The sequence below is a fragment of the Spea bombifrons genome, chromosome 2, assembly GCF_027358695.1.
Source record: "Spea bombifrons isolate aSpeBom1 chromosome 2, aSpeBom1.2.pri, whole genome shotgun sequence".
Taxonomy (NCBI): domain Eukaryota; kingdom Metazoa; phylum Chordata; class Amphibia; order Anura; family Pelobatidae; genus Spea; species Spea bombifrons.
Window position 1 is genome coordinate 93,906,298 of NC_071088.1, and position 17,595 is coordinate 93,923,892.

Consider the following 17,595-nt stretch of genomic DNA (forward strand, 5'->3'; position numbering starts at 1 on the left):
TCTATTCAGCACGTGCAACAAGTGTACTGATGGATTGTCCCTCCTTTCATTAGATGAAAACTAGGGAGTTGTTAAACATAAACTGTGAAATGCACTGGAGTGTGTACAAAATGGACTCCGATATGCATTGAAAATAGGCCTCGGAGGCTTTCTCTGTGGTATACACATACATACAGCCTATTTAACTTTATTGGAAATGTAACATACATTTAATCTATAAAACAGGACAGAATACATACTCTAAGCATTAAAATCTCATAAACTATTGTAAACTATGAAGAAATAAAATGATAAAAGGCCCAATTTGTTGTAGTAGTTATAAGAAGAAGGCGGGATGCCCCAATAGTTAGAGCAAACATTACAGATGAATGTTGGTAGCTACGGGAAACTGCAGACAGATGGCCATGTGTTTGATTTGGCTGAGGAACAATAAACAATCTTACCTTTGAGGAGACTATCCTGTTATCTGGATACCTCTGAGGAATGTATGCTTCGGTGCCAGCAGGAGGCTCTTTGTGGCCAACATAAATAGTTCGATTGTCTACCCAGTTTTCTTCCCCTGCACACTGGAAAACATTATAATGTTTCATCAGGAGACACGTTACAGAAGCAATAGAGAGGCTTTAATAAAAAACATCAAAATAACATGTCAAAGTCCTAATATACAAAATATGCAGGGTTGGTAAAAAAAAAAGGTTTAAAAGTACCGTAGTGGCATTCTTAAAGAACCAGGGTCTAAGAATTTCAAAAAATGTGAGTGTTAAGAGCCAAGGCTCTTCAATTTGGTATCTGCTCATACTTTATTTATTGGTCAACTGACATATAGAACAAAAACTGTACAGTAGAACAAATACAGTATATGAAACCCTATATAATACAAAATGTTGCAATAATATTTGGTCATAATCACAAACGATGCTCCCCAGATACATGTAAGAGTGACTAGAGTCTGAGTAATGAATTAAATCTTAAAATCATGACACCCACGTTCTATAGATTGTAGAAAATAAATATTGGTTCTGTAATGTTCCTGAAACCTTTATTCAGTATAGGAACAGGCTTGTCATTTTTCTAACGGGCCTGTCCATTTAGCTAAAGTCTATTAAACCTTTCAGCAGCTATAGTAGGACATACGGCCAAGGAAGATGGTAGAAGTGAAGGTAATTACATACAGTGGATATAAAAAGTCTACACACCCCTGTTAAATACCAGGTTCTTGTGATGTTAAAGAATGAGACAAAGATAAATCATGTCAGAACTTTTTCCACCTTTAATGTGACAGGGGTGTGTAGACTTTTTATATCCGCTGTATGTAGGTTTGGTCTTCATGTATCATTGAACTCGCTTTCAGTGGTCAAATAGTCATTTGAAACCAAATACCTCCAAACTTTTACACGAAAAACATAAACTACAGATAAAAAATACAAAGGTGGCATTTGATTGGTTAATAACTGAAGAATGATTTTGTGTAAGGTTCCGCTCATATTATTTACCCATCTGGAACTCGGAAGGGTAAATTAATCTCCCAGGTAAAGAAAAAGGTTCCTGCTAATGCTTTTCACATATGATAATGGATTGTTTATTCTATGCCAGGTAATATGTTTAAGTAATTATGTATATGCACATATGCACTATTAATCATTTAAAAGCACTTCCAAAATGCATTACATTAATGCATATTCCGGATCAGGCCAATATCATCAGTACGTGAAGAAAGACTGTAGGCAAGTGATCTGTTTCACATTACTGGATAACATATCAGTCAGTGTTCCGTAATAATTGGACAAGTGAAAGGAGACACAATCCTCAAATTACCCTGTTTAGAATACCAAAATAGACACGCTGTTTGACCTCGACTTTGTGTACTTGTAAACACGAAATTAATGTTCTCAATACAATGCTTTATGCGAGAGAGCGAACATATCAGCTATCAACATAAAGCATCCCCAAACGGCACACAGACCCATCATGGCTAAATATCAAAACTAAGTGCAAATAATTCCATTTAAAACAAAACAAAATAGGCTTTTCGGCCATTATCCGATACAAAAAATAAACAAGTTAATGTAACTTTAAATCCTATTTATGCCTGAAATGTAACTTATGCGCTGCTTCGTAGGCTTTTATAATAATCTAATAACAAAATAATACCCGGCAAATAATACCAGTAAATATAAAAGTCTCATTACGATATGATGCTTAATGAAAGATAAATTACGTTATATCTGAGTCACTGGTGAAATAACAAGAGAATGCTATGTCAGTCTGCGGTTTCACCGCTACAACTGCCTGGAGGCAACGGATAGAATCGCTAAGGTCCCTCCTGTGTCTGCTTCTGAAAGCATTAAAACTCCTCTAAGCCTACAAAACGGGGTTATCTCACTGCTGCGAACACCGAAATGACTATAGGTGGCTTGAAGTCTGGTTATACATCCGTTTCGGGGCAGTAAGTGATATTTTTATTTAAAAAAATGTTTCTTCAATTTAATGGTAACACAAACACCAAAAGAAATACAAAATACACACAGAAAATCCAAACAATTATTAACTTTTATTTATTAAGCACCAACAAATTACGCAAAGTTGTACGGAACCTGCTAGAAAATGTTTGCTGTATTCCTTCTAATAGGGTGCCTGGGCAAGCCTCATAGAGATGCACATCATGAGATTGGATTGACCCTACATGCCCAAACAGGATAGATATCCTCATTACTGACCATAGCCCCTTAGGAACGCATAAAGCACTTTATAAAGAAGGCAATTAATACCAGGGGTTGGTTTCACCAAACGGAATTCACTCGCAGCATTCCGAATACACAGAAAAGGCCCCTGTGAGCACAGATCAGACTGGAATGGCATTTAGAACTATTCTATGTCATGTCGTACCATAAGTCTGCATGCCGTGAAGCGGACACATAGAATACAGTATGTGTTTGACACAATGACGGGAATGTAAAATATTTTAAATGATGGCTGGGGTGTTCTTTCAATCCTTGGTATCCTCATTGGAACCGGTGCTTGCATTCAAGAATGAAGAGGAGAAATGGATAAGAGAAGCATGAAATAATACAGAGCCCAGAACTATGTCATTATTTAGGCTACATAACTAGTAGATTTAGTTAATATTTGAACGTTTTACAGGACTGATTTGTGTACAACCTTATTAGTGATGACTAATCTGTACTGTTACTTCCATTGCTGAATAATCACTGGAGGTTCTCCATAGCTAGCAATAAATCTGCTTTTAATCATCCTTCTTATAGCATGTATAAACTACTAAAACATGCATGGGCCAAAGCCCAATGAAATAAAACGGGCTTGCAAGGACAAGTAGATGCTAAAGTTACAGTAATGACTAAAGATCAATGCGCATTATAGATTTACCAATAACAAAAGTTATGGTGGGTAAAGGTGATGGAAGACCCTTCCATTATAGATTTATCCATAGATCACAAGGGATGGATCGTGCAGACTATGCTGAAGAAAGTATGTTGGAGTGACATGTATAGACGTTCTGTTCTGTTCAATAAACCCCTACGTTCCCCTTACCCTACCGTTGTGAAGTCCCTGGATGCCTTGAGTAAGAGCTCAACAGAGCCCGACGTTGACCCATTGTTGGTCCTTACAGAATTGAAATATACTGATTGCACCTTCCCCATGTTATACTGTAAAGTGCTCAATAAATCAAAAAAACATGCATTCATGTGCTACATCCATATGACTGCTATCATTTTTGTTATTATTTATATTTTTTATTATTATATTTTTTTTTTAGATATTTTTTTTAAACCTCACATAATATGATACATCAAGGAAACTAAGATCCTGCATTTATTTTATTTCCTGTTCCTGTTACCGTATTGGCTCGAATATAGGCCGCACTTTTTTCCCCCACTTTAAGTTTTTAAAGTGGGGGTGCGGCCTATATTCGGGGTCTAGCGCCCGACGCCCGGGACATGCAGTCCCGGGCGCCGGGCAGGCAGCGGGGTTAAGATACAGATCCCCCGCAGCGGTGCAGGGGACCTGCATCCTTCTCCCCGATACGCTCAGACAGCCTCCCCTGCCAGCACTTCCCACGGGGGGGGGGTGCCGGCACGGGAGGTTATCTAAGCGTTTTACCTCTGCCCACCCCCGACTTACCGGAGCAGACTTCCGGGTGTCTTGCGGGGCCGGCGGGAGACATTTACGCAATACGCAAATGCAACTTCCGGTAACGGTACCGGAAGTTGCATACGCGTATTGCGTAGATGTCCCTCGCCGGCCCTGAAGACACCCGGGAGTCTGCTCCGGTAAGTCGAGGAGGGGGGGCAGAGGAGGACAGCGGCAGCGGATCTCGGGGAGGGAGGGCAGCGGATCTCGGGGAGGGAGGGCAGCGGATCTCGGGGAGGGAGGGCAGCGGATCGCGGGGAGGGAGGGCAGCGTATCGCGGGGAGGGAGCGCAGCGTATCGCGGGGAGGGAGCGCAGCGTATCGCGGGGAGGGAGGACAGCGTATCGCGGGGAGGGAGGACAGCGGCAGCGTATCGCGGGGAGGGAGGACAGCGGCAGCGTATCGCGGGGAGGGAGGACAGCGGCAGCGTATCTCGGGGAGGGAGGACAGCGGCAGCGTATCTCGGGGGGGAGGACAGTGGTAGCGTATCGCGGGGAGGGAGGACAGCGGCAGCATATCTCGGGGGGGAGGACAGTGGCAGCATATCTCGGGGAGGGAGGACAGTGGCAGCATATCTCGGGGGGGGGAGGACAGTGGCAGCATGTTTTTTTTTGGTGCTTTTTTAAAGAAAAAAAACTTTTTCTTTAAAAAAGCACCAAACTTTTAGGGTGCGGCCTATATACGGGGGCGGCCTATATCCGAGCCAATACGGTATTTCCTTCCCTCCTCCTGATTCACATTACATTACATTTATTCATATAACGCCAGCAGATTCCGTAGTACTGTTACAAGAGTCAGTAAAATAATTTAAAATCACACACAATAACAAACTAGTAGAAAAGAAAAAGAGGGACCTGTTCTTGAGAGCTTACAATCTAGTCAGAGAACTTAAAGGACATAATTAAACAATAGGCGGATGAGCAAACTTGTCTGGTTTTATAGGACAGTCCTCCGGCCGAGACTTCCGTTCCTGGAAATGTGCCCTAAACCCCCATGAATGGATACATTATATACTTCAAAAGTACCCTGGCATGTTTTCTAGATGAAGTGGCACAAAATATGCCTACCATGTTCACTAGCATTGTCAATGGGGAGGAATAATCATGCAAATCTCACAGAGTACTTTAATATGCATTCTTCCTTACTGGGGCTGTCAGGGACAATGAACTTTATGGTTTATTGTGCCCATCTGTTTGTGCAGCCGATACTGAGTTTTATGGCATAAGAAAAGTTACTCATTTCTGTATTCTGGAATCACCTGCTGTTAAGTAATCTGTGCTATAAGAACTTCGCAGAACTTCAATCTGCAGTGGGAAAACTACGTAATGGGGAGAAAAAAATATTGTAGACAGTAACAAAAGTAGATGTTGCCAGAAAAGAATGCACAAGAAAATAAAATTCATAAATAAACCAGCAGATGCCTAAAGGACCGTAATAAAAAAAGACCACGTCAGAATTCTGCTGATAATTCATACAGATATTTATATTCTCCTCCAAGGGTACGAACAGCGGCTGCAACAAAATCTTACTGTCAGTACATTTATAAACAGGAATTATTGATCCTCCATAAACCTGGACGGCCAGAATGACTTTCAAGATATTCACTTTTATTGGTTTGTCTGTTTACTTGGCGGCTGGCGTTTTTATACAGAGAAAATGGAATTGGGAAGACTCTAACCTGATCAAAATACACCAAAGCACGTTTAACCCTTTCGATTGCCGGGCAGATGGCCAAGACTGTAAACGCTAAATGCGTAAGGTGTTGCTCGGCTATAGGCTCCTGGAGAAGCTGCAGAAGAGCTAATCTCGCCGAATAAAACAAATATACTTCTGCTGAAAGATAGGCTGTACAAAAGATCTTGATACTATGATTAAGTAATGTGACAGTAAACAGGTTATTAATGTTATGTTGAGAAAATATACAGTTTTGGGGTTGCATATGAAGAGCAATTCTGGTGAAAAATGCTATCACCATAGAAACCAATGGAATGTTTTGCCAAATACTCTATATCAGAATTGGCCCTTATAGATAACCTTTTTATTTCTTTATGGCATTTTTATGATGAGATAATTTATCTTTACCTTTATTGCTTTTTAAGTTGTGGGTCTCTAGTTTGTATATTTTGTGCTGTACATATTTACAGGTTCTGACCAATCTTCTGACCTCGATCTAGGGTTGAGCAGCCCTTCCTGCCACAAAGGCGCCTCATTAATGGTGTCCAGAGAAGGCTCTGGAATTGAGAGTCTCAGTGGGTTAAAATGCAGTACAGTCCCACCGATTCCACTCGTTGGTAAGCTATATATCCATAACAAATTAGATAGGCCAAACTTGGGGAACTTTGACGTAGTGGTGGGCCAAGCAATATGCGGCCACATAGTGTGACGGGATCCCCAATATTTAAGCCTTATATAAGTATTTTTGGAATTGTATGCGATGGGCTGCACTGAATTCCATGTTACTACAAATACAGTGACCACATCAGCCATTTGTCATGCATACATAACATGTCCTGATAACCAACATGTGAAATCTCCGTGTTCCTGGCAAAAAAGGCCAATGTGGTTACCCTGGTTAAAACCTGGATATGCAAAAAATCAACTTCAATTCCTTCAGCGACAGATGACAACTATAGGAATCTAGGGGTTAATGTAAAGGTGCTCTATCACATAATGTAGTTCTACATCTCTGTGGACAATGCTATTGCATGTGATGTTTTTATTGCCATATGGCAACAGAGTCTCTGGTGTCACATGTCAAAGCCCTGTAATCTGTTGGGAGATTACATCGCTGTTAAAATACTGACAGATAACACGTTACCTTCAAGTGCTGTTTACCAACCAATTGAAGGCAGATAGCAGGCAACGCTGATTAGCCGAACTACAATAAACTGATCTGACAGCTACTATCTGGCTGGTGTTTCTGGAGGTTTGGAGTATTAATCATTTCACTTTCACTTCAAGAAAGTAGCAGTTTCCATTAAGTCGTCTTATCTTCTAACCCTTTAATTTGCTAATTTATCGAAATAAGATGTCTTGGTGAAAGATAAGACTCTGAAAAGGTCTGAAATGTTCAGTGATTGCAGCATTTAGTGCGAGAGCGAGTGATAAGAGGCCTTGTCCTGTACAATGTATAACAATAATCAACGGTTTAGAATTCTTGAACATGTGTAATTTTTATGTTGAGTGCTGTAAACATTTAGGAAGCATAGGTTGCCAGGACGAGGGGGCAACGGTAAATTTATTATGTAAGAAGGCTAGTTTTTATATAAAAGTAGAGCCGCGTCGTTTGGAATACAATCTACATTGTGGATGGGTATAAGAAATCCATGGTTTCTTTGTTCCCTATACATATATTTGCATTAGACCTGAGTGAAAGATGAGAGGTAGGAACATGTGTTTCTGTTCATGTAACTGTTTAGGGGAATGGAATTCTAGTACGCATACCTGGGAAAACTCCGGGTGAAGCAACGCTTCTCCAAGCCACTAATTGGAAACTCCGGGTCGCTGGAGTGGCGTTGCAGCTCCCTCCACTTCCACCTACTTCCCCATTAAAAATAGTGTGTGTCCCGACGTGTGCAGGACCTCCTACCCCCAATCCTGCTAGTATGTTACATGAATGGTCAAATATTGCACATATATGGAAGAAACTATACCCTAACTGAGAATGTAAAAGGGTATACAAAATCATGTTTAGAAGGGCAAGGTCTCTTTCTCCACTATAATTTAAGGCCAAATGCCTGGCTAATTTTGTGCTGCATTTTTGGTGCTCTACAGCTTGCTCACCGACCACCGCTAACAGCATCAACAGCTGTATGTTACTTTCATTTTCTATGGATATATGTTTTCTGGGATTTACATTAATCCCTGTGTAATATTCACACCATTATGCCATTGTCTTATTACCAGTATTAAACCATTACCTTCCTCAGATATTAAAACCTGGAACTTGCTTGATATTTCTTAAATTCAGTAAGATCTTTGTTTCTATAGGACATAAGAACTCTAATCGATCAAAGAATGATTTGTGTGAGCTTGTCAAAAGAATGTAGATGAAATGCTTACTGACAAGCAATATAAATCCTTATAGCGTGATTCGCTCTGAGCAATGCCTCCGAGTCACTCATTTTATTCATGGATTACATGCACTTTGAACCCACCTCAGTTAATTATGTGCAGACTCTACCCAGACCAGCCATTAAAAGTGTTTTCTAACTTACATGTCTTCTAACTACATAGTATAACAACAAAAACACGTGTTTCACAACTTTAAGGACACCTGACGGTTAGTGTTCTACACATTGAGTCAGAGCAGTAACAAGGGCTCTTGGCAACTGGGGCAGGGTTGGAGGTCCTACCACTGGAAGCAGAATAGGGTGCATGGACACTGCTGCCAGGGGGCTCAAGTGCACCCCTCACCTTGCTGTGCATGGGTCATGTCTCGTCGAATTCAGGTCTGTCCCCGTGTAAGAATACTGCCTATGCACATTGCAAGACACTGTGTATGTCTAAGGCACACAAGCAAAACTCTTGTGAATGAACTCCAGAACTACCCAGTATCTGTACTGGGTAGCCTAGAGCTCAATGCGGCAGGGTCACACAAAGTCTGGCCCCGTCCCCTTTATGTGCACACATGAGATCAGGTACATCTCTGTAATAAGAACAGGGTTGCCATATAGGCCACTTACCCTGTACACATCACAATTTCTCACATGTTGTTGACCACTAAACTCCCATAAAGGAACAAACTACTTTGTTTATACATCCCACATAATGCCTGGACGCAGTTTGCAGGTTGTCATCAACAAGATATAAACTTTAGATGTGTCCAGTAAAAAAGGGCCAATTTGTTAACCTTGAGAACCAAACTGAAACAATGCCAGTAAGCACTTATGGATTCCAGTAACCAGTAATAACAGCTACTACACCGTCAGGGATGAAATCATGATTCAAAAGGTACTTAAGCCCAAATAGAAATGCACCAAAGGCAGGCAACTCCAGGAAGAACCAAGTACTTCTGGCAAAGTTAACTATAGTCAATAGGTAGAAGAGAGAGGGTGTAGCTAGTCAGGGCAAAAAAGTCAAAGCACACTTCTCAGAGGAGACCTGGAGAAGAGACGCTTCAACCGGAGTCTTCAGGTGAAAACCAGATAGTTCCCAGTTTTGCTTATTTGGATGAGTATTTGAAACTAGACAGAAAGCCACTGAAACACCAAAACCGGAATCTGAATGTGTATGCCTTTTATGCTTTTTAGGTTGTGCGCTCCCCTATTTGGTATATTTTTTGTGTCCTCAGAAACCCTTATGCCCAATATAATCCTAAATGCAGAACTAATTTCATGTGTAGTAATTTAATGCACAGCCAAGCAAACATAACCCTATCATCTGAGGCCCACCAACCATGAAAAATGAAAAAGTCTAATACATAGATATGCAGATATTTAAGCATGAATTGGATGGGGCTATTCAGAATATAAGAGGAGGCCAAAGGCTATGTAAGGTTTCAGGTGTTAGTAGTACATGTATAGAAAATAGGCAGACTGGGTGAGCCATATTGCTCTTATCTACACATGAACCGCAATAAGGTATAAACATGTTAGACATACCTATAGTAATATATATATATATATATATATACTGCTCATTCTTTGCTTTCCTTATCTTGAACATACTATGCATCCACATACCGTATTGGCTCGAATATAGGCCGCACTTTTTTCCCCCACTTTAAGTTTTTAAAGTGGGGGTGCGGCCTATATTCGGGGTCTAGCGCCCGACGCCCGGGACATGCAGTCCCGGGCGCCGGGCAGGCAGCGGGGTTAAGATACAGATCCCCCGCAGCGGTGCAGGGGACCTGCATCCTTCTCCCCGATACGCTCAGACAGCCTCCCCTGCCAGCACTTCCCACGGGGGGGGGGTGCCGGCACGGGAGGTTATCTAAGCGTTTTACCTCTGCCCACCCCCGACTTACCGGAGCAGACTTCCGGGTGTCTTGCGGGGCCGGCGGGAGACATTTACGCAATACGCAAATGCAACTTCCGGTAACGGTACCGGAAGTTGCATACGCGTATTGCGTAGATGTCCCTCGCCGGCCCTGAAGACACCCGGGAGTCTGCTCCGGTAAGTCGAGGAGGGGGGGCAGAGGAGGACAGCGGCAGCGGATCTCGGGGAGGGAGGGCAGCGGATCTCGGGGAGGGAGGGCAGCGGATCTCGGGGAGGGAGGGCAGCGGATCGCGGGGAGGGAGGGCAGCGTATCGCGGGGAGGGAGCGCAGCGTATCGCGGGGAGGGAGCGCAGCGTATCGCGGGGAGGGAGGACAGCGTATCGCGGGGAGGGAGGACAGCGGCAGCGTATCGCGGGGAGGGAGGACAGCGGCAGCGTATCGCGGGGAGGGAGGACAGCGGCAGCGTATCTCGGGGAGGGAGGACAGCGGCAGCGTATCTCGGGGGGGAGGACAGTGGTAGCGTATCGCGGGGAGGGAGGACAGCGGCAGCGTATCTCGGGGAGGGAGGACAGTGGCAGCATATCTCGGGGGGGGGAGGACAGTGGCAGCATGTTTTTTTTTGGTGCTTTTTTAAAGAAAAAAAACTTTTTCTTTAAAAAAGCACCAAACTTTTAGGGTGCGGCCTATATACGGGGGCGGCCTATATCCGAGCCAATACGGTAATTGTGGTCACTACTTTAGTTTCACAAATTAAGTAGGTAAATACACTTATAGACGACAAGTGATAAGGCCATAAAAATGATCTTCTATTTGTCACGACAAAACAAACACCACTTGGTTCCTCTCAGGGCACATTTTAGACATTCCACCGTTTGGCAAATTGAACCGCACGCTAAAATGACTCTGTGTATAGCGCATGCGCATTTTCAGTAAGATCTTTCAGTACTTTTTTTCTGACCATATACAAATTTTGTCATCATGAAGAGAAGATGAAAAAAGTAGCATCTATTATTAGATACTTTGTAAACGATCAAAACACAAAAACAATTATTATAACATTATATAAGATACCATTTTGGGATTTTATTCTTCCTCAAATTAAACTATTTTAAAATGATTAGGTTCTCTGTACAAATACATTTTATTTTTTTTTTGGGTTCTAGCCATCATCATATTTTCGACTTATAGCATCATCATATTCCTCAGAGCTGTACAAACAAGACATAACAAGTTGTGTATAATATAACAACTTAAAACTCAAACAATGTTACCATTTGACTTGCAATGTGATCCTAAATATATTAATTTTACATACACTACAGCTCCAATAAATTTATGGATTATGGACCCATTTTTATGGTTTTTCTGAGGACCAATTATTTTTTTCTGGGAGTCGGCACCCAGAGTAGGTGGAGAGCTGACAGATAGAAAGCCATCAGATATGGTTAGTTGCTGTGTGACAGCGTATTTAACAGCATAATGGTTTGAAATAAAAATTACAAAAATAGAAGTGAGAAATAGTGGACTACTAATCGTTTGGAGATGCAAATGAGAGAAAGAGGCAGAAAGAAAAATGAAAGACACAATGTCCAAATGGCAATATGGTGTTACCGATTTGAAATCTGAAGTTCCGTTTTCAAGAGGGGGGCAATACTTTGCAACGGTAATTTTTATTCTTTACTACCAAAATGCATTTACAAAGTAAGCCGTTTATTTAAAAATGGATATATCCAATGAAATGTGATATTCTGGCATTTTATTTAAACAGTAATTCCACTGACAAATCAAAATGTCAGCCGTCGTTTACGCATTATTGATGAGTATGCATGGGAGGGGGTTTGTCTTGGCCAGCCATTATCTTATTTGTTTCGTTTGAGCAATCAAATTGGATCCACTTAATTCACTGTTCAAGTGCACCTAAGTAGAAGTGTGCCCTCAAGTTCCTTATCTCACGTTGGGTGCACACTTTCTTTTCAAGTGTGCCACTGTATCTGCTCTAAAGATTGAAACGGATGCTGAAAAGGTGATATGTGGTCAGAAACCATAAGGACACAGAAACCATAAGGACACAGACACTTATTAAATGGTAAAAGTCACAGCGATCCGCTTCCTGCGTGATGTAGGAAAATGGAAGGTTTTTTCCGCACCTGCAGGTCATAGGGATTCTGCTTTACTACTTATGCTTAAAAAACGAAGCAACATAAAAAAACGTGCTCTAGCATGTTCACAAAATGGAAGGAATTGCTCATTTTTATGCAGTGCACTATACTGCAATAGTATTTTCCAGAAAAATGGCCAAGAACCAATTTATCGCTGTTACATACGCAGGCAGCCAACAGCACAGCTTACCCATGCATGTTTTGTCAGTATGAGATTTAAAAGGGTGAAGGAGGTTGGAGGTTGTATTTTCAAAAAAGTCTTATTTTTTTTTTATATATGATTTTTTTTCACGTGAATGCCTCTTTAATTTGAGGCAGAGATGTGACTTACATTGATGCCTGAAGGCAGGGACCCTTTAAAGCTTTAACCTTGGGTTGTAGCATATGCATTGATCCAGAAATCTATCTCGCATTAAAACACACATTCTGCCATGTCACAATATTTTACTAGCCCTTTTAATATCTGCAGGCTTTTCAAAACTTTACTCCATATTCTTATTCAGCCCAAATAGGGTCCTGGTGAATTTCTCATTACAACAAACTCTGGCCTTTTTGTCTTTGTCATTGTGGATCGTTGTCTGCATAACCGTGGAAAGCGGACTTAAATTATTTTTGTAAATACAATATTCATATACTTCTATAATAAGTAAAGAAATAGTAATAGTTAACCATATTCACAAGTAACCAATGAATCAGTCTGTGAGTTGAAGTTTTGTCAATAGCTCCAGCACAGCAATCTACATGTGGCAATGAGTTTGTTTGCTACGGAGTCTGTGCAAGCTAGGCACTCAACAGATGTGGCACAAATATTGAAGGAGAAGAATGTGGCATTTAGAAACAAGTAGACTTGCCTTCTTAATGAAAAATGATGATTAAAACCTATTTTAGATATATATAACTGAAAGGAGAAAAATAAACATGGGATAATATGACTAATCCCTTAACAACCAATGACGGGCCAGATAGGTCAAGGAAATACATATAGTTAAGGACCAATGGCGTGCCCGGCACGTCGTGGGGTTAAGCGATCGCATTCCCCGTATTGAAAGACGCTATGTCTTTAAATATTGCGGCCCCTTGCCACCAGAAAAAGCATTTAGGATCTGGCAGCGATCTTGCACATGGGGACTTTTTTTTTATGTCTGTGCATTTTTAGGGTTTTTTTGTTTTTAAATTAATGAATTAATGAAATTAATTTTTTTATTGAATTAAATACACACACATATATTTATATATATATATATATATATATATAGATATATATATATATATATATATATATATATATATATATATATACACACACACTAAATTAAATAAAAGGCAAAACTCATTTAACTTGTTAAATGATTACATTTTTCATTTAATAATTAACTTCAGGATATCACTTCACTTGCACTAATTCTACCACCAGCCTTGTTAAAGATTCTAGCATTAGTTTTTAATGTTTTTATTTGTTTGTTTCTGTTTCACACAGAATTCAGGGATGAATTTACAGCTCCTGGTGTTTGGCAGAGACATATAACACCCCAATAAGCAACATCTCCTGAATACAGTGATACAACCCATGCAACCCTAACCCTTCTAGGTTGTTTGGGGGAAAAGCCCACTGGAGATCTATGGAGTCCAATTGTTTATTCTTCTGCAGATATAACCCTCAGTTGGGAAACCCTGGGTGATGGAAAGAGTTGGATGGTCTTTGTTTAGAACTCAGATTTCATAACTAATTCCCAGGAGATCCATAATAAAATAAAAGACTTAATGTCCTTTGTATAAAGAGAATGCATGCACAAATATGCCACATAAGTGAAACAGAGTGAGAATGTTGATCCGGGGAGAAATGTATTTGCCATTACTGGAGTCAGGAAGGAATGTATTTTTCCCTTATGAGACATAATTGCCAAATGTTTCAGTTGGGTTTTCGTCTGTCTTCCTAAGATCAATATGGATATATATAGAATTAGCATCTAAGCCATTTTTTATAGAAAATTGGATGGATTCAATGGCCATAAAGTCTTTGTAACTTAAAATGGTGGACGAGAAAAAAAAAAGTCTAAAATTAAAAAGGCATTTGGAGATATACCCAACTGTATATGCTGCATGGGGAAGCTTTATATGTTGCTTACCTTAAGCATGTGCTCTGTGTACCTGTTTCTGAGTAGTTTATCAGGCAAATATATAAATTGTAATAAAACACAGTTATTATTTAATCAAACCGCCCTTCCTCTAAAATGTACTTATGATTTGTATTTTCCACATGCAGCCTGACAACTCATCAGTGCCTTGAGAAGCCCGGTCTTACCATGATGTGTCATGTTAAAACAGATGAGAGTGCCAAAAAAGTATAGCAACACGTAGCATTTGCCTGTGTAATAATTAATATGAGTTAGCTTTTGGCACTGGCTGCTTCTACTCCGGTGGGAGCTTGGTTCCCACCAACGTCTTTGGGAGACCTAGAACGCATGTGCAGAAAATACGCCTCCTGCATTCACCAGAGACAGACAGAGACAATTTGTGTACAGTAAACTGCATTTACATCCATGCAAAATGCACTCCAATATGCATTTTACTTAAATATACGAGTGGAGCGTTCTTTTAATCTTGGCACTTTAAGAGATGCAGGGAAGTGCACTAACATTACATGGCCACAAAAATATAAGTCACTAGTTCTAAAACAAAGGCAGATGCTACTTATTACTAAGATTATTACAAAACTACCACACTGATAACAATCTTCTACTAAGAAATCAAGGCATTTAAACCAGCTTAGAGCAATCCTTCTTAGTTGAGATACGGTATAAACCAGAAGGATGTACATTAAGTTCATCCCTGCAGTGGAATGGGCCTGTGGTGTGAAGCTCTCAACAGAGCATATCCATAATACTGTGACAAAAGCTGAGGGCCACAAAGTCCCTTTTCCAATCTTAGTGCACGGTCCACTAAGGCAATAAAGCATTGGATCTAGTGAACTATTATTTTACCCCCAAAAAAACTGAAAATAAAAGCCTAGCTCCCGTTTGGAGTACTCTCTGGCTACACTTTGCCAGCCCAGACTAACTATATATATAGCCAGACACGGTTAACCCAAGCTGTGGAAAACCTCCACGGACAACATACACAGGTCCAAGTAGACAATCCGTGCTCCAGGGATTCTTTTTTTTTAGGACCTCTCCTTTTTTAATAATTGAACTGTTAATGCATATCAGCTTTTTTTAGGAGTACCTGCATGGCATCAAACATGTCTTTAGATGACTGCAATCGGGCACACTAAGAATCTAATATGCTGCGCCTAAATAGTTACAGATTAGCTCCAGGGCTTTGTATATACAGTTTTACAGACAAAGTCATCTCCTCTACCACAGCTCTCCTGCTGCAGTTCCAGCTACAAACCTCATTCAGACTGTTCAGGACACGAGTCACACGTGTTATTGTTACAGTCATACCTGCAACTGAACGTGGGATCTTATTTGTTTGCCTAGGGAAGACTTTTGTTTGCAGGTAAACTTTTTGTTTCTTAATGTGGCCGTAGAACTTCACTTGTGATCACCTGATCCAACGCATTTTACTACATGCAAATTGGGGCATCTGTGATTTAGTTATTGCAGCTATAAAATGAGACTTCTGTCTCATTCACGCTCTTCTCTGGCTTTCTCAGCTGAAACCAGAAGGCATTACTATGTAAACGTCTTGCATATTTATGCTCCATCTAAACAACAAAGAAATACACATGTGCAGGAAATACGGTAGTCAAATTTGTGAAGGAGGCATATTTAAATAGCACATTACATTCCCCAGACATTCTGTGCTCAGCAAATGCCTTTAAACTGAGATTTGTGTATGCATTTGCATATTGTAGTTAAATGGATATGAACACAGAACACTCGAGTGCCCGGATATACATCAGTAACAGATGCAGTCTCAGTAGTGTACAGAGCACAACATCGTGCCGTACATTTCAACACGCTGATTAATACATTACCGATTAGGTTCTGCAGAGATTTTATTTGAAGAAAAGCAGTGTACATTTATTTATTATTAAACTAACCTTGTAATGCTTTGGGAAAACTTTTGCCGTCAGTGATCCTGATAAATAAATCAAGTAAATAAAAGTATTATGAGTGTGTCGCATTTCTATTTGGGCCATGCGGTAATACTTAACATCAATAACTATTTCATTATTTCCCACAGGATTCCCTTACAGGAAATGAGTCACCAATAAGAATAGGCTGCAATACTAAATGCGGCATTAGCAAGCCGCATGACATTAATTTTGTTGACATATTTGATATATACACTAGATGGACAAAAGTATTGTGACACCTGGCCATTACACCAACAGCGAATGACATTTATGACATTGCATTCTAAATACATCAATATTAATACAAATTTGCCCCCCCCCTTTGCAGTTATAACAGTTTCCACTCTTCTGGGAAGGCTTTTCACAAGATTTTGGAGTGTTTCTGTGTGAATTTTAGCCCATTAATCCAGTACAGCATTTGTGAGGTCAGGCACTGATGTTGGACGAGAAGCCCGGGCTCGGAATCTCGGTTCCAGTTCATCCCAATGGTGTTCGATAGGGTTGAGGTCAGGGCTCTGTGCAGGCCAGTCTAGTTCTTCCACACCAAACTCATCCAACCATGTCTTTATGGACCTTGCTTTGTGCACTGGGGCACAGTCATGGACAAAACCATGGATTTTTAGTATGGACAAACCCAGTACATTTAAATACTGTTCCAGTGAGTTTAATATTTTAAGAATATACTTTGCCAAGTTAAAAAGATCAGAAAAATGTGTGAGGCTAAAATGGACCCACTGTGGACGCTTGATATCCTGTTATACAGATACAATGCCCAGGTGTGTTTAGGTTATTGCCTAGATACCACGGGTTGTGTTTTAGTTGATGTTCCTGTATTTTTTGAAGACATGCATGTAGAAATCTCCTTTTGTGTGTTTCCCAGGTATCTGCAATCAGCATGTAAAAAGCTGAATAGATGCCATGTTACTGCTAATATACATCTTGAACAGTGTACAGCAGGTACAAATACATCACGAAAAAAGGTCCATGGCCCGTAGAACATACAGTCTAAGTAATATTTCTTGGACTCTTGGATGACGGGGTTTGTTAAGTATGGACTATTTCTATTAACTTTTAATTCTAATTGCTCCCATCAGACAACCACATTCTTGAACATATAGGTTACTGCAAAAAAGGTGAAATCATACTGCCTTTGAATACATATTACATAAAGGTGGATACATATTACAAAATGACTTCTGGCCTCCCATATATTACTCATTGTCTTATAGAAAAGGATCCATCGTTATTTATTAGACACCAGTTCCAT

At 40.5% G+C, this 17,595-nt stretch overlaps 1 protein-coding gene across 4 annotated transcripts in view; it reads right to left on the minus strand.

Annotated features, from left to right (window-relative positions):
• The window catches only part of ATP11A (ATPase phospholipid transporting 11A), a 71,868-nt gene that overhangs the window by 35,013 nt on the left and 19,260 nt on the right, over window positions 1-17,595 (minus strand). For all 4 annotated transcript variants that reach the window (XR_008346251.1, XM_053455246.1, XM_053455247.1 and 1 more), the window contains exon 2: window positions 444-566. Coding sequence is in view for 3 of the 4 variants with exons in the window: in XM_053455246.1 (XP_053311221.1) it covers window positions 444-566 (123 nt within the window). In the remaining variant the exon portion in view is untranslated. The remainder of the gene's footprint in view (window positions 1-443; window positions 567-17,595) is intronic.